Genomic DNA, 16,989 nt, shown 5'->3' with positions numbered 1-16,989 from the left:
GGGAAAAAAATAGCTCAGCACCCACCGGAAGCCCCGCGGATCAGCTCCCCTCCCCTTCTCTCCTCCCCTACCCCCAGCGATCTGCTGTTCAGTGGCATGAAGGAGGCTCAGTGGGGGCAGGAAGAGGCGAAGTGGGGGCGGGACGAGGCAGGGCAGGGGCTTGAGGAAGGAGGTGGTGGCTTGGGGAAAGGGGCAGAGAGGGGGTCCAGCATCCCGGGGGAAATCACAAAGTCAGCACCTCTGATTTAAAGCATGTGCTCCAATATAGCGCCAACCTGTTTTTGATCCAGAAACATAGGTGAGTTTTTGATATGGGAATATATACTGTTCCAAGTGTGTGGGGAGGTATGTAGCCACTCTTGACCCCACTTGCCTCTCCAACTACCACTCCATCTCCTTTCTCCCTTTAATCTCTCAGCCCATTGAATGCATTGTCTACTATTGATGTCTGCTGTCTGCAAACTTGACACCATCAAATTAGGCCTCAATAAAGACTGGGAGTGGCTGGGTCACTACAAAAAATAATTTTCCCTCTGTTGATACTCGCACTTTCTTGTCAACTGCTGGGAATGGGCCACATCCACTTTGATTGAATTGGCCTTGTTAGCACTACAAAAAGTAATTTTCCCTCTTTTGATATTCACCCCCTCTTGTCAACTGTTGTGAATGGGCTACATCCACCCTAATTGAATTGGCCTCGTTAGCACTGACCCCCCCACTTGGTAAGGCAACTCCCATCTTTTCATGTGCTGTATATTTATACCTGCTTACTGTATTTTCCACTCCATGCATCTGATGAAGTGGGTTATATCCCACGAAAGCTTATGCCCAAATACATTTGTTAGTCTCTAAGGTGCCACAAGGACTCCTCGTTGTTTTTACTCCCATCTTCTGCCTTGAATTGCACTGAGACTGCTCTTGCCAAAGTCTCTAATGAACTTGTCCTAGCCAAATCTCAGAACTAGCAGTCCCTCCTCATCCTGCTTGGCCTGTCAGCCGTCTTCCTCACAGGCAACCATGCTCTTCTTCTTGAAATGTTTTCCTCCCTTGGCTTTTGTGACTGTCCTCTCCTGGTTCCGATCCTACCTCTCTAATTGATCCTTCAGTGTATCCTTTGGCGAATCCACCTCATCCTTCCGTGGAGGTTCCACAGGGCTCTGTCCTTGGTCCCCTTCTCTTCTCCTTCTTCACCTTATGACTGAATAATCTCACCCACAAACAAATTCAATTACCGACTCTGTGCTGGTGACTGACAGATCTACTTCTCTACTCCAGACCTAAAATCTCAACCCGTCTCTCTGACATCTCCTCATGAATGTCTCGCTATCAGCTCTAGTACAACATGGCCAAACCCGGCTCTTAATTCCCCCCGCACTCCGCCCAAGTCCTCCCCACCACTTCCTTTCTCAGTCACTGTGTGGACAATACCACCATCCTGCTTGGCACTCGGGCCAGTAACCTGGGCATCATCTTCAACTTAGACCTCTCTATTTTCTTGTATCCAGGTTATGTCTAAATCTTGCAAATCCTTTCTGCATAACATCTCTAAGATACGACTTTTCCTATCCATCCATACAGATAAAACTCTCGTCCAGTCTATCATCATTTTGGTTACTGCAATATCCTTTTCTCTGGCCTTGACAAATGCAGTTTTGCCTCACTAATATCTATTCAGAATGTTCCTACAAAGATCATTTTCCTAGCCTGCCACTTAAGAAATATCAACTCTCTCTTTGAGTCCCCGCTCTATTGCGTCAAACACAAGCTTGTTTGTCTTTACTTCAAAGACCCTTCATGGCCTATCCCCACCCTAACTAGCATCTCTCATTCAGTGTCAAAATGTTAACTCCTGGCTCCGATCAGCCCAGGATGCCAGCCTCCATTGCCCCACTTGTTAAATTTTCAAACAAGCACCTTTGTGTTTTCTCCCATGCTGCCCTTCATGTGTAAGAGGAGCTCTCCTTAAACATCCACAAACTACCTCATTAGCCTCCTTCAAATCCCTCCTCAAAACTCTCCATAAGGCCTATAAAAAATGGTTAAGCTGCTGGTACACTAATATCACTGCCTGCCTTGCTAACCAATATTGTCTCTTGTTTTACTTTTACTTCCCCATCTGTCTACATCCATCTGTTGTCTCGTCTTATAGTTAGACTGAAAGTTCTTTGGGGAAGAGACTGTCTTTTTGTTCTGTCTTTGTGCAGCACCTACCACAGTGGTTCTCAACCTGCGGCCCAATTAGCACACAGCTGTGTCCCAGCTATGCGCTAAAAAAAATTGCAAAGCTTGCTGCTCCTCCAGTCTGGCAGGGTGTGGGGCTGGCTGATGGGGAGATGGCGGCAGGCAGCCCTGCTGGAGCACTTTTGCCAGCAGCGAAGGCTAAGCAGCCCTCTGTGGCAGGGAAAGAACTGAGCAGTCCAATGCAGGGGGCCCTGCCAGGCAAGTGGGTCCTGAGGGAGCTCAGCGTGTGCGGGTCCCACTCCTGCTCCAGCATGGCTATTCGCACCGCTCCCCAGGGACCAGCGCGATCCCTGGCTGCGCTGCCAGCTCAGCCCGGCAAACACAGTCATCTCCCAGCAGGGTCGGTGAGTGTGGCTGGGGGGCTGGGCAGGGTGTGGGAGAGTGGGTCTCGGGGACGGATCTAGGGGGGTTCTGGGAAGTGAGGGTATGTGGGGCAGTGGGGGGCTTGTGGGGGATGCTGGGCAGCCTAGGCACAGGAACTAGAGGGTTGGGGGGGTCCTACAGCACCCCTAGGTTTTACGCAGAGCTCTGCTGCCGGCCCTGCGTCCGGGGCCCCGGCTCCACTCTGTGGAGAGGTCTCTCGGTGGGGGGGGAGGAGGTGCTGGGCATATGGATCTGTGGGGAGTCTTAGCAGGGGGTCAGTGTGGTCATAGGGATCTGAGGGGGGTGTCTCTGGGCAGAGGAGCGCTGGGCATAGGGAGTTGGGGGGCACTGGGCAGGGAGTCGGTGTGGCGCATGGCACGGGTCTTCCCCCAAAGGGAAGGGGCACTCTGGCAGCACAGGGTTGGCCAGGCCAGTGTGTGTCTGGCACAGTGTTTCTCAACCTGTGGCCCACAATGGTAAATAGGTTGAGAACCACTGACCTAGCACAGTGGGGTTCTGGCCCATGACTGGGGGCTCCTAGGTGCCATGGTTATACAAACAATAAAAATAGCCAGGTCCTTGACCACAGATATTACCAGGCTTTCCAGGGGCATAATTTTGTTGTGGGTTAGAATAATATATTTACAAAATTAAAATTTTAAAAATGGACATATACAAAGATCACTGTCAGGGCGTGTCTACACTTATCTCCAGAGTGATCGATCCAGCGGGGGTTGATTTATTGTGTCTAGTGAACATATACAAAGATCACTGTCAGGGCATGTCTACACTTATCTCCAGAGTGATCGATCCAGCGGGGGTTGATTTATTGTGTCTAGTGAAGACACGATAAATTGACTGCTGAGCGCTCTCCCGTCGACTCCGGTACTCCACCGGAGCGAGAAACAATAGGCGGAGTCGACGGGGGAGCGTCAGCAGTCAACCTACCACAGTGAAGACACCACGGTAAGTAGATCTAAGTACATCGACTTCAGCTACCTAATTCACATAGCTGAAGTTGCGTAACTTAGATCAATCTCCCCTTCCCCCTAGTGTAGACCAGGCCTCAGTGAAGAAAAATGTTTGTGCAGTGTGTGCATACTGTTTCTTCAACTTAGCTGTCTAATACTGATGATACATTATTATACTGCTTGGTGAACTAGATAATATATGTCTTTAAAATGACAAAAAGGGACACTGTCAACTTAAAAAGCACATTTATGTCTGAAATTTATTTACCTCCTATTGTTACTTGTTACACCTAATACTATTATGATAGAAGGAAATTGGAGGAATTTTTTTCGTTTTTTCCCCCCCACATTGTTTCTTTGTTTGGCAGCACTTCATAATAGTCAGTTTCCCTGTATAATCCATTTACCTATCTTGTTTCTGTGGGTCTTTCATACAGCAACATTGAAGAGGAAAATATTTTTAAAAACAGGAAAATGTGACTGTAAAATCACACAAAAATTGGCAGAGGCATTTAGGGTAGGAGTACTACCTTGAAATCTTTTTACCTTTTTCTTTTTTCTCCCCACTTTGCCCCCTGCAAACTGACTAGATTTGGAGTTGTCCCTTTAATGTAATTCCCCCCCCCCCCTTTTTTTTTTCTTGCTCATGATTTCTGCACTGTTGCTAAAGCTTTAACTGGGAAAATAAAGGTTTTAAAGAGGAATAATTTATTTATTTCAGACTGTTGGGAAGAAATTACCTCCAGCTACAGCAGCTCAAGAGCCAACGAAAATAGAAATGGACAGCAGAACCAAGAGTAGGTCTCACTGTTTGTTTTTTCCTCATTTGCACTCAGAGCTTGAGCCTTTTGGGAAGTGTTGAATATTTTTTTCTTAGGTTTTGTTATGAGCAATTTTCTGTATGTCTGAAAAATAATAAAACCAAGACTACAAATATATTTTGCATGGAGCTTTTGAGTTGGCAATGTTTAGACAAGCCACTTTGTTTCTAAGAAGCTTTTGAATTGCTTTTGCCCTGATATTTTACCCCCAACTCTCTGCCACCAAAATCAAATAAAATTACATCATTCACCCTCAGGCCGAAGGCACTTATAGATTAATCAGATTTGAATGTGATCCAGCTTCAAACTGCAACGTATAGGTGTGTCGTAGACAATGCCCTAATAGTAACACCCTTCCTATTTTTGCTTTTTGTGTTTAGCTGTAAACAGTTCCATTGGGTGGTAGAATTTATGTAAGAAACAAAAAATCCAACAAAGTATGAGCGTCTTAGTGTGTATCAATCATAAAAGTAATAATTAAGCTTCTTAGGAAGATCACTGCTTTGTCCAATGGAGACATATTTAACTATCATACAAAGCAAATTAAACACAAACCACTCCTGCTTTAGTCTTGTTATTTTTTTTATAAAAATTATAATTAAATGTGTTGGGACCTAAGGGGAGGTAGACAGAACTAAGGGGGAAAATAAAGCCTGAATCAGCAAAGAAATTGATTAGAAAGTGAAACTTAGTATTTCTAGGTCAAAATTCTCCTCTCTGATCTCCACTTGAGGCTCTTTATTACACATTCTCCATTTACTCCCTTGATACCAACAGAGATCTCCACAGCTGATAAGAAATCTGTAATGTAGAATGGATAGGAGAATATGGCTCATAGAAATTAGAGCTGGAAAAGACCTTTCAATACATATGCAGTTCAGCATTATTACTCAATTATTTTTCAGTTTTAAATGAACCAAAAAATGATTTTTCCACTGCTTCCCTTTTGGAGCCTGGTCCATAACCTGAAAAGATCTCCCTGTTAGGAAATTGTTCCTAATTTGTAGATTACATTTTCCTATGTCTTATTTCATGTAATGACTCATTTATATCACTTGAACTGCCAACACAATTTCTCTCCCTCTTGAAGTTTCTACCCTTCAGATTCTTGTGGGTAGTTAACACTGTGACGGGTTCCCCACGCGGTACCTCCTGGGACTGGGATACCACTGAGCCCCCCGACCCACCAGCCTGGGCTCCCTCTCACACTGTATTGCTATGACAAGCTGCAAAGCCCTCCAGCCTGCACTTTCACCAGCACACATATAGGTAGGGCCACACCTAGCTGCAGTTACATGCAGGCTCTCTGTCCAGCTTCTGCAATGAACCAACAATGGAAAGGCTACAGCTAAGGCAACTCCCAACTCCCCAGGCACGCAGCCCCTCTGGAGAATAAGCCCAAAATTATACTGTCTTGCTCTGCACAGGGAACTGTACAGTGTAAGCTCAGAAAGTTCGCCCCCCCTCAATGCGAAGAGGAATATGCAACAGTCTTTGCCCTTGAGCTAAGATTCCCATACACTTTACACCAACTCACTGGTTTCGATAAAGCAAAAACAAGTTTATTAACTACAAAAGATAGATGTTAAGTCAGTATAAGTGATAGCAAACAGATCGAAGCAGATTACCTAGCAAATAAACAAAAAACACAAACTAAGCTTAATATACTAAATTGATTGGATATGAATTAGCAAATTCTCACTCTAAAAGATGATACAAGCAGGCTACAGATTCTTAAGGGGAAAGCTGCACTTGTTTTACAGCTTGGAATCCCCAGGTGTTTCATTCGCAGGCTAGAAATCCCTTTATCCTGGGTCCAGCACTTCCCCCAGTTCAGTCTTTGTTCCTCAGGTGTTTCCAGGAGTCGTCTTGTGTGGGGAGTGAAGAACACCAGATGATGTCATTCCCTGCCTTATATCACTTTTGCATATGGTGGGAACCCTTTGTTTCAAAGCATGGTTCCCAAACCAGTCTGTGGAAAAATACCGACATCCAAGGAGTCCAGCATCATGTGATCTGAGCACATGTCCTTGTAGGGTCATAGCAGCCATTACTCACAGGCTGTTTGGAGTGTTCTCAGGAAGACTCATCACCAGGTGGTAAATAAGCTTCTCCTAAGGCCTATTGTTTTTTCCTAATGGCCCACTGCCCTGAATAGGCCCTTCCCAACCCACTGTCTAGACTGAAAGCATCTTGTCTAGTGGGTGTTACCTAGGTGTAACTACATTTGAAATATAGATATATAGTCAATATTCATAACTCCAGATACAAAAATGATACATGCATACGAATAGGATACTCATATTCAGCAAATCATAACTTTTCCAATGACACCTCAAATGACGTATCTTGCGTAAAATACATCATAATTCAGTCATAATCATATCATAATATCACTATGAAGAATATGTGGTGCAGTGTCACAAACATTTTCTCCCAAACTTTAGTAATCATTTAGACAATCTATATATATTTAATTTCTTATAGTTTTTCATTATGTGTTGCTTTCCTTAATAATTTTCGTTGCTCTCTGACCTCTTTCTAAATGTGCTGACACCCTGACATTTAATGCATGTCTGGTCTTCCTCCCGAATATTTTATGCACTTTTTGGTCCTTGGGACATAGCATCTCTTAATGCAGGTATCATACAGACAATACTGAACTTATAGAAATACTTAGAAGCAAAGTACAGAGATGGTGAAAGTTAGTTGTCGGATGTAAGCTGATAAGAAAATCATGGTAAGTAACAAAATAGGGCAACGTGCACCAACTTGCCATTATTTTAGCCTGCAAACTGGGTATAGTTTGTACACTGAGGAGGAGGAGGAGGAAGAAAGGGAGTTGTAGCAGGAAAAAGGGCTGGAGCTGACCAGGAAGAGGCCATACAAGCAGTAAATTCCACTGCAAAAATTCTGAGGCGGAGAAAGCAGCTAAAAACCTATTAACATTAATGTAATATGAAGCAGTCCTCCTACTTTAATATACACCTGAGTGGACTTTCCCAACACTCTTGGGTTTCATGCTTCCCCTGGAGTAAGCAGGTGCAATTCCGAATCAAAGGCAATAGGAGAGTGGCACCCTCTTATACTAAGATTAACCTTAGTCCCTGGTTGAATGGTGCTGCTTACACTTCCCTGGAATATTCCTTTGACACTCTGATTTTTTTGGCCAGAAACATCCTCTCTTTCTTCTGCATCCCTCTTTCATCCGCTCTGTGTGCAAATACTCAATTTCTTATGTGTGTCCAAAACTGATGGGATGAGCAGATTCTTGCAAAATATAAAAATGGAATAAATTACACAACATTCCCATTTACTCCCAGATTTTTGACCCCACACAGAACCTCTGAATTTTCCCCAAACTTTGTTGAATTAGGACATTTTATCCATGCTGGAACCTAGAGGCTCCATTTGAACCTTTTTAGAGTCTGTACTCTTGCTTGGGAGACAGAGGACTGAGGCATGCATTGACTTTTAGGCCAGAAGGGACCATCGTGATCATCCAGTCTGACCTCTTGTACATTTCAGGCCACAGAAGCTCACCCACACACTCCTGTAATAGACCCCTAACCTCTGGCTGAGTTACTGAAGTCCTTAAATCATGATTTAAAGACTTCAAGTGACAGAGAATCCACCATTTACTCCAGTTCAAACCAGCAAGTGACCCATGCTGTAGAAGAGAGCAAAAACACCCATGGGCATTGCCAATCTGACCTGGAAGAAAATTCCTGGTGATCAGTTAGACCTTGAGCATGTGGGCAAGACCCTCCAGCCAGACACCCAAGAAAGAATTCATTATAGTAACTCAGAGCCCTTTCCATCAATTGCCCCATCTCTGGCAGTTGGACATACTTGCTACTAGCAATCACAGATGGGCCACAAGCCATGGTAGGCAATCTCATCATACCATCCCCTCCATAAACTTACCTAGCTGAGTCTTGAAACCAGGTAGGTGTTTTGCCCCTTTGAAGGCTGTTCATGGTGAAACCTTCACCTACTTTCAAGTCTAAGCTTGTTGATGGACAGTTTATATCCTTTTTTCTTTTGCCCACACTGACCCTTAACTTAAATAACTCCTCTCCCTCTGTTGTTTATCCCTCTGCTGTATTTACAGAAAGCAACCATATTTCCCCTTAGCCTTCAGTTGGTTAGGCTAAACAAGCCGAGTTCCTTAACTCTCCTCTCTTAAGGTGGGTTCTCCATTCTTCTAATCATTCTAGTATCCCTTCTCTGCACCCGTTTCAGTTTGAATTCATTTTTCTTAAACATGGGAGACAAAAATTGCATACCGTATTCCAGATAAGGTCTCACCAGTGCCTTTTATAATGGCAATAACACTTCCCTATCTCTACTAGAAATACCTCACCTGATGCATCCTAGGACTGTATTAGCCTTTTTCATGGCCACATCACATTGGTGGCTCATAGTGATCCTGTGATCAACCAGTACACCCAGGTTTTTCTCCTCCTCTCCCTTTCAACTGATAAATCCCCAGTTTATAGTAAAAATTCTCGTTGTTAGTCCCTAAGTGCATGACCTTGCACTTTGCACTATTTAATTTCATCCCATTTCTATTAGTCCAGTTTTCAAGGTCATCCAGAACTTCTTGTGTGATACAATAAAATGTGCCTTAGCGACCACTTCTGAAGAGAGACCACCTATCACAAGTAACTACCTGCAGAGGCCACAGAATGTTTTTCCCCTATAATTTAACTGTGAAGAGTGACCACCTGTCATCTGCGACCAGCAACCATATTTTCTTTCTTCATCCATAAAAACAAACTTGTAGGACACATGATCTTCCTTACTTCTGTTCTGCTGCTTGCAGGTACCTGGCCAGCAGCCACTGCTCTCTGGTTGCCCAGCTCTGAAGGCAGCAAACCTTTGAAGAGAGTCCACCGCTTACAAGCGACCACTTTTGCTAACTTCCATGAGTGGTTGCTCTTGGCAGGTTTTACTGTATTCTGGTCCTCCTCAGTATTGGCAATACCTCCCAACTTTGTGTCATCCTCAGCTTTTATCAGCACATTCCTGCTTTTTGTGCCAAGGTCATTAATGAAAATGTTAAATAAGATTGGTCCCAAGACTGATCTATGTGGAACTCCACTAGTAACCTCCCTCCAGTCTGACAGTTCACCTTTCAGCATTACCTGCTGTAGGCAGGTTAACCAGTTCCTTACCCACCTTTCAACTCGTGTATTAATCTCCATCTTCTCTAATTTAACAAATAATTTCCCATTTGGAACCATATCAGATGTTTTACTGAAATCCAGGTAGATTAGATTTACTGCATTTCCTTTGTCTAGAAAACCAGTTACCTTTTCAAAGAAAGAGATCAGGTTGGTCTGGCACAATCTACATATTGTAAAACCATATTGTACTTTATCCCAATTACCATTTGCCTCTATATCCTTAACGTTTTTTAACAAGATTTTTAAAAAATATCCAATATTATATGAAAGAAATATTTTTGTAATAATAAACTTCGTCTGTAATAGTCGAACCATAGGCATATGAGCCAATGTTCTCCATGTTAAGAAAGTTATTCCAAAAGAATTGTTCTATGGCATTCTGGGTATTCTCTTATGCTCTACGTCTGGTGCCTCTTTTACTTTATTACAATGCATCCAGAATTTCCCACAGTACCTAGATTGCATAACTTCCTGAATAAGTCTCAGTTTAGAAAGCTGTATAAACTAATTGTATAGTCCTATAGCATTTATGGATCAGTGTGAATACCTACTATTTGCATGCCTAAATAATAATCTCATGTTTATGCCATTATTTCCAGCCTACTAGGTATAAGTAAAAATAGAAAAGTAGAAACAGCTGAACAGTTCTCATGGGTACTTTTAAGGTTTCGGAAGTTGTATTAGGCAGGAGAATTTTCTTTGTGTTTTTTGAGAAGCTGCCACAAGAAAGCTGGATTAGCCATAAATCCAAAAAGTCTCCAGTCCCAGGCTGTTACTAAATGTTCCTCAAGAATGCTAGGTACCAGCATTCATCCACTCCATCTTGGAGTTTAGCTTAATTTCTCTTTCCTCTTTGCTGTGTTTTCAATGCAACACCTAATACAATGGGGCCCCAGTCCTGACTGGAGCCCATAGGTGCTAAACACAACAGACACTGCCACTCACTTGCAAAGGGGTAGCTTAAGGCACAATCCACTGATCCAGCTCCAAACTGAGAGAGGTCTCTTGGATTCACGATTTGGATCCTAGTATGCTCACTGCCACAGGGTGCTTAGAGGGGATGGAATGATGAGACTGCCTATAGTGTCATGTATCTGATCTGCGACTGCTAGAAGCAAATATCTCCAATGGCCAGTGATGGGATACTAGATGGGGAGGGCTCTGAGTTACTACAGAGAATTCTTTCCCAGGTGTCTGGCTGGTGGGTCTTGACCACATGCTCAGGGTCTAACTGATCACCATATTTGGGGTTGTGAAGGAATTTTACCCTGGGTCAGATTGGCAGAGACCCGGGGGCAGGGTGTTTGCCTTCCTGTGCAACATGCGGCACAGGTCACCTGCAGATTTAAAGTAGTGTAAATTGTGGATTCTCTGTAACTTGAAGTCTTTAAATCATGATTTCAGGGCTTCAGTAACTCAGCCAAAGGTTAGGGGTCTACAGAAGTGGTTGGGTGAGGTTTTGTGGCCTGCAGTGTTCAGGAGGTCAGACTAACTAGATGATCGTGATGGTCCCTTCTGACCTTAAAGTCCCCCAGGGGTCTGTACTGGGACTAGTACTGTTCAACATATTCATAAATGATCTGGAAAAAGAGGTAAACAGTGAAGTGGAAAAATTTGCAGATGATACAAAACTACTCAAGATAGTTAAGTCCAAAGTAAACTGGGCAACAAAATGACAGATGAAATTCAGTGTTGATAAATGCAAAGTAATGCACATTGGAAAACATAATCTCAACTATACAAATAAAATGATGGGTCTAAATTACCTGTTATCACTCAAGAAAGAGATCTTGGAGTCATTCTAGATAGTTCTCTGAAAATATCAATGTTGGGAATCATTGGGAAAGGAATAGATAATAAGACAGAAAATATATTGCCTCTATATAAATCCATGGTATGTCCACACCTCGAATACTGCATGCAGATCTGATCGCCTCATCTCAAAAAATATATTTTGGAATTGGAAAAAATACAGAAAAGGGCAACAAAAAATGACTGGGGTATGGAACAGCTTCCATATGAGGAGAGATTAATAAGACTGTAACTTTTCATTATGGAAAAGAGACAACTTAGGGGGATATGATAGATGTCTATAAAATCATGACTGGTGTGGAGAGAGTACATAAGGAAGTGGGGGGCAGGGATAGCTCAGTGGATTGCGCATTGGCCTGCTAAACCCAGGGTTATGAGTTCAATCCTTGAAGGGGCCATTTAGGGATCTGGGGCAAACATCTGTCTGGGGATTGGTCCTGCTTTGAGCAGCGGGTTGGACTAGATGACCTCCTGAGGTCCCTTCCAAATCTGATATTCTATGATTCTAAGTGTTATTTACTCCTTCTCATAACGCAAGAACTAGGGGTCACCAAATGAAATTAAACAGCAGGTTTAAAACAAACAAACAAGGAAGAATTTCTTTGCACAGTGAAACTGTGGAATTCTTTGCCAGAGGATGTTGTGAAGGCCAAGACTATAACAGGGTTTAAAAAAGAACTGGATAAATGTCTATAAACCAGGATGGGCAAGGGTGCAAAACTATGCTCTGAAGCATCCCTAATCAGAAGCTGGGAATGGGCAGGAATGGATCACTTGATGATGTTCTGTTCATTCCCTCTGAAGCACCTGGCATTGGCCACTGTCACAAGACAGGATACTGGGCTAGATGGACCATTAATCTGACCCAGTATGGCTGTTCTTATGAGTCTATGAGTACATTGCTGGCCTGCAGAGCAGCAGGAAGATTGGCGTGCCACCACAGAGCCGTCCTTTCTTTGGCTAACGTTGGTGCTTCTTGCTCTCAGTTGCATAGCAGCAGCTGCAGTGTGAGATTGCACGCTGGTTGTAGCCCACAAACACAGAGAATGGGGAGCAGCTTCACTTCCGTTCTACCCTCTCTGCCCAACTGAGTGAGCCCCCTGTCTCTTTATTGGCCGATCATTCCACAAGAGGAGTACTCGGTGCCGAGTAATATTTGGTTCTCTGTTCTCCCCACGTCCAATTTAAGAGCCCTCTCTTTGTTGTGACTCTAGTGACATGAGGAAGAAGGGGGTGCAGCAGGCAGTAGCCAATCCAGCAGGCGTGCAACTAAACTCTGTGCCTTCTGGTCCCTTTGCTCATTTAGCCATGAGAAACGTCAGCTATTAAGCCAAGCAGACAACAGAGAGGGCTTCTACCAGTCCATGGCAGCAAAAAAGAGTAAGGATCTAAGTCTGGGTACAGTAGAAAGGACCCTCTGAACCCTGAGAGGGATCATATGGGAAGAAAAAAGGGTCCTCTGGCTTTCAGAGAGATAAAAGGATAGGAGGAAGGGTCCTCAGGGATCTGAGACACAAGGAGGAGGAAGCACTTCAGAGCTGGAGAACCATCAGAGTAAAAGAAGGGCCCTCAAAGATTGGGGGGGAGAAAGAGATGGGACCTCGGGGCTCCAAGGGCAAAGAGGAGGTGAAAGAGCCTGTAGAGCTTCAGGGGGAAGAATATGTGGGAGAGTCCTCGGGGTATAGGGAGGCAGCAGAAAAAGAGGGCAAGGAGGAATGTCATTGAAGGTTTCTCATGAGTTTATAGGAGTGATTTTTGTAGGGGAAGACTGATATATTGTGCTGTGTTTGGGTTTTGATGGGGGTAATGCTGATGATGGGTGTCCATATATTTTATATGCTTTTGGTATAGAATACGTTGTGGGGAGGTGTGTGTTTGTTGTGGGTTGGAGTTGCTTTTGGTGGGAGGGGCGGTAGCCTGTAGTGATAAGGTTGCTTTTTAGGAAATATTTATCCATTATTATAAGTCTATGAGATTGGATTCTGAAAATCTGTACAGCAGAACATTGCTAATTAACTGGGAGAACTACTGCAAATTATTGAAATTGCCAATTTAGAATGTAAATAAATGCAATAGAAAAATATGGATAATGTAGCACAAAATGCATTGTAATTTACTTTCAGGTACTTCATGGTGTTTCATAATATGTGTAAATGTATTAAATTTTGTATAATAAGGGACTTTATTATAATGCTGTGTCTGATATTCCTGAGTAGTAGGCAGAAGATACCTCTTGGTACACATTATAAAATGTAAAGATTAGTTAATCTGGATTAGAGCGGTTCTAATTTATTCAAGGTTGTTATGTTTTGTTTGTTTCTATGGTGGTGAGGCAGTGTTCTGATATTCTCAGTATACATGGTGAAATTCTGTGGAAAAATCTATTTGGGTAATCCAGTTTTCGATCATGACTCTAATGATCTGTATAGATATTGAGCAGTAAAACTAAATTCTGCTGTACCTTGGATTTGGGTTTGAGTTGTTTGGTGTGTTTGTTTGTCTTTGCAACAGAGTTGCAGTCTTATCTCATTTAATTGTGTGCAGGGTCTTTTGTGCTCTAGCATCTCTTCCTCCATTTATAGAAACATGTTATATCAGTAATAGGATTAATCTCACTTAATTTTAGGCTTCTTCTTTCAGACTGTGTTGTAGTTTTTATTTATCTATCCAAACTCCATTAGCGTGTGCACCCAGCTCAGTTGGTATGGGAATTTAGACTCCCTGTGGAGAGCTAAATAGCTGGTTTTCAGAGTCAAATGTATGTGGATGGGGTTTTTTAATCAATTTTCAAGTAAACTGCAAGTACAAATCTAGCATAGTGCTTGTGCTGTGTCAGACTGAGGTAAGTGTATTGCAGTGTATCACACTAGTTGTCTAACAAGGAAGAAGCAGGATCAGACTTAAAAAGAGGATTATGCCTCCACTTGGACTGAGGGGGAACGCAAGCTCCAGAGTCATGGACCTTCCCTGGAGAATTGCCCTATTTCGGCCTCTAGATGTGCGCATCTGTGGTCTGTCTGCTTGAATGCCACATCTGATCTTTAGACTCTGGTAAGAGAACAAGGAGAAAGTTTGTCTTTAAAGATAAATGGGACTCCAAACGATATAGGGCTTTATACATAATACTTAGAATTGCCACTGGAAATACATTTCAAGCCAGTGCAGTCTGTGGTGTGTGAAAGAAATATGACCCATGCACCAACCTAAGTAATTAGGCATCCACATTCTGCACTAGCTGCAGTTTCCAAGTTACCCTTAACTTTGGAACTTGCTTGCCCTCTTCTTTCAATAAAGCTGGGCTTTTTGCCTGAGTGCCAAACATATTTCAAATAGATCAAGGAAGGAGCTATGTTCAGTACTTTCAAACAGATTCTGGGGCATGGAGGAGGGGAGTAGCTGGAGTGAGTTGCATTCTAGCTCCCCCCCCTCCCCTCCGGGGGTATCGTTCCTTGGAGACCATAGCCAGTTTATACAACTTAAAGCAGCCCCTGGACTGCTGTAACCTGTGCTGGGGCTCAGGCTGTGGTAGAGAATCAGAGAGCTGTTAGTTCTCTGATTCTCTTCCCTTTTCCCACTGCCCTGAGTGATTGTGTGGAAGTGGGGAACCATGTTTTACTCCATGTTTTTTTCTGGGATTAGGCACAGCCAGTTGAGCTCCTGTTCTTTTCTCCCTGGGGCTCCCACAGCCTGGTGGGGAAGCTGGCAATGGAGCAGCCAGAACCATTCTCCTCCATCCCTGGAGATGCAGCAAATGGCCATTGAGGGAGCTCCTGAGCCGCTGCAGCCGATAAGGTACAGCAGCTGCTCAGGGCATTCCTGAGTCACATCAGAGCTGCTATTGGGACTGCACCAGGAGTGATAAGAGGCAGCTCGAGAGAGGGTCCCCCTCTATTGCCTCTCCCTAGTAAAAGGCCAGGTTAAAACACTTCATTTTAAAAATCACAGGATGTGGCCTAGGGAATGGACTTTAAATTAGTCAAATACATTTTTTCTTCTTAACACAGACTCCCTCAAGAGTTTTGTTGATGAAAACAATGTAGTGGTTCTAAACAATGACACCTCAACTCAATTTAATGCAGCAGATGGTAATCTTTCTTGCTTAGCCCTGGAAATTATAACAGCAGATATTGCACGTAGACACAACTGGGAAACGCATAAGGAAGAAGGAATGGGGAGTGATCATTTCCCCATACATATTACTTTTCAAGGGCAAGGTAAGGTTGAATGTAATGGAAGATTAACCACCTGGAATTTTAAGAAAGCTTTATGTGAATGATGACAGAGAATTTCAATGACAATATAGTAAAAGGATTAATAGCAGCAGCTACTCTAGCCAGACCTAAGATATTGAAGTACCCCAAAACAAAACCTCACTTCCATGGTGGAGTGAGAAGTGCAAAATGGCAGTTAAATAAAGGAATAAAACCTATAAAAAGGCAAAAAATGCAAGTAATAGTGAAGATCTAATGAAGTGTAAAAGAAGTAAGGCAACAGCACAAAGACATAAAAAAACAAACAAACAAACAAAGAGTGTGTGAAGAAGTACTGTGGGCAGATAAATAAAGATACCAAGACATCAGAAATGTACAGGCAAATTAGAAGAATGAATGGAATTCAGACCAAAAGGAGTCACATTCCAGGCCTTATTGGGATTGACAAAATAGTTAGATGTTCTGATAATGAGAAAGCAGAAGTTTTAGTAGAAGCTTTTCGAGGGATGAGTAATGATGAAAATCAAAGGGCAGTTTTCTACAAGAATAAAATACAATTCATTGAAGAGAATCATGAACAGTGTAGTTGGTATCTTTATCTTTATTTACTGAATTAATGGTTTTGTATGTGGGAACTTGAGAAAGCTATTGATATCAGCAAGAATACATCCCTATGTAAAGATAATATATGCAACATAGTGTTTAAATATCTCTTTGAAAGCAGTTTGAGGGTTCTCTTGTAGTTATATATCTGTCATGGGAGGCCAGACCTAGCAGAGACAGAGTCCGCAATAGACCAGAGTCAAGAGTTGGCTGGGTCAGGATATCAGGAGGTCAGAAGCAGAAGACAAACTAGAGGTCAGAACCACGACTTGGGAACCAGAGTCGGGCCAGATCAGGATACTAGAGCAGGCCTGCACAACATGTGGCCCGGGGGCCGCATGCGGCCCGCATGGGCTCACTGTGCGGCCCGCAGGGGGTGAGTAGGTGGGCTCACTGGGGTGAATAGGCAAGCGGCGGGTGAGGGAGGGGGGCTGAGGAGGCAAGCGAACGGGCAGTGGTGGGGGGTGAGTAGGCGAGCCAGGGTGGGTGGGGGGCTGAGGAGGCGAGCAGGGGGGCAGGTGAGCCGGCGGCTGAGGAGGCGAGCGGGCAGGTAGTGGCGGGGGGGCAGGTGAGCCGGCGGCGGGGGAGGGGAGCTGAGGAGGCGAGCGCTGAGTTGGTGGCTGACCTGGTCTACTGATCTGGTCTGGCTCCTATCCCCTCTCCAAGGGTTGCAGCTGTCTGGAGGTGCCTGCCTTCCTCATTCACACCTCATTCATTCAACAGGGCAGTTGATTACAAAGTGGGGGGGGGGAGATCTTATTCTACTTCTAGCAAA

The 16,989-nt window shown here is 43.7% G+C and overlaps 1 protein-coding gene across 3 annotated transcripts in view; it reads left to right on the top strand.

Moving 5' to 3' along the window:
* The window catches only part of LOC113406240 (SH3 domain-containing kinase-binding protein 1-like), a 378,903-nt gene that overhangs the window by 276,255 nt on the left and 85,659 nt on the right, over positions 1 to 16,989 (top strand). For all 3 annotated transcript variants that reach the window (XM_026649807.1, XM_026649810.1, XM_026649809.1), the window contains one exon: positions 4,297 to 4,372. In XM_026649807.1, the coding sequence (XP_026505592.1) occupies positions 4,297 to 4,372 (76 nt within the window). The remainder of the gene's footprint in view (positions 1 to 4,296; positions 4,373 to 16,989) is intronic.

Source organism: Terrapene carolina, unplaced genomic scaffold, assembly GCF_002925995.2.
Source record: "Terrapene carolina triunguis isolate 2854851 unplaced genomic scaffold, T_m_triunguis-2.0 Scaffold23, whole genome shotgun sequence".
Lineage (NCBI taxonomy): Eukaryota > Metazoa > Chordata > Testudines > Emydidae > Terrapene > Terrapene triunguis.
Note: the sequence above shows the minus strand (reverse complement) of the source record. Positions and strands in the feature narration are given on the sequence as shown.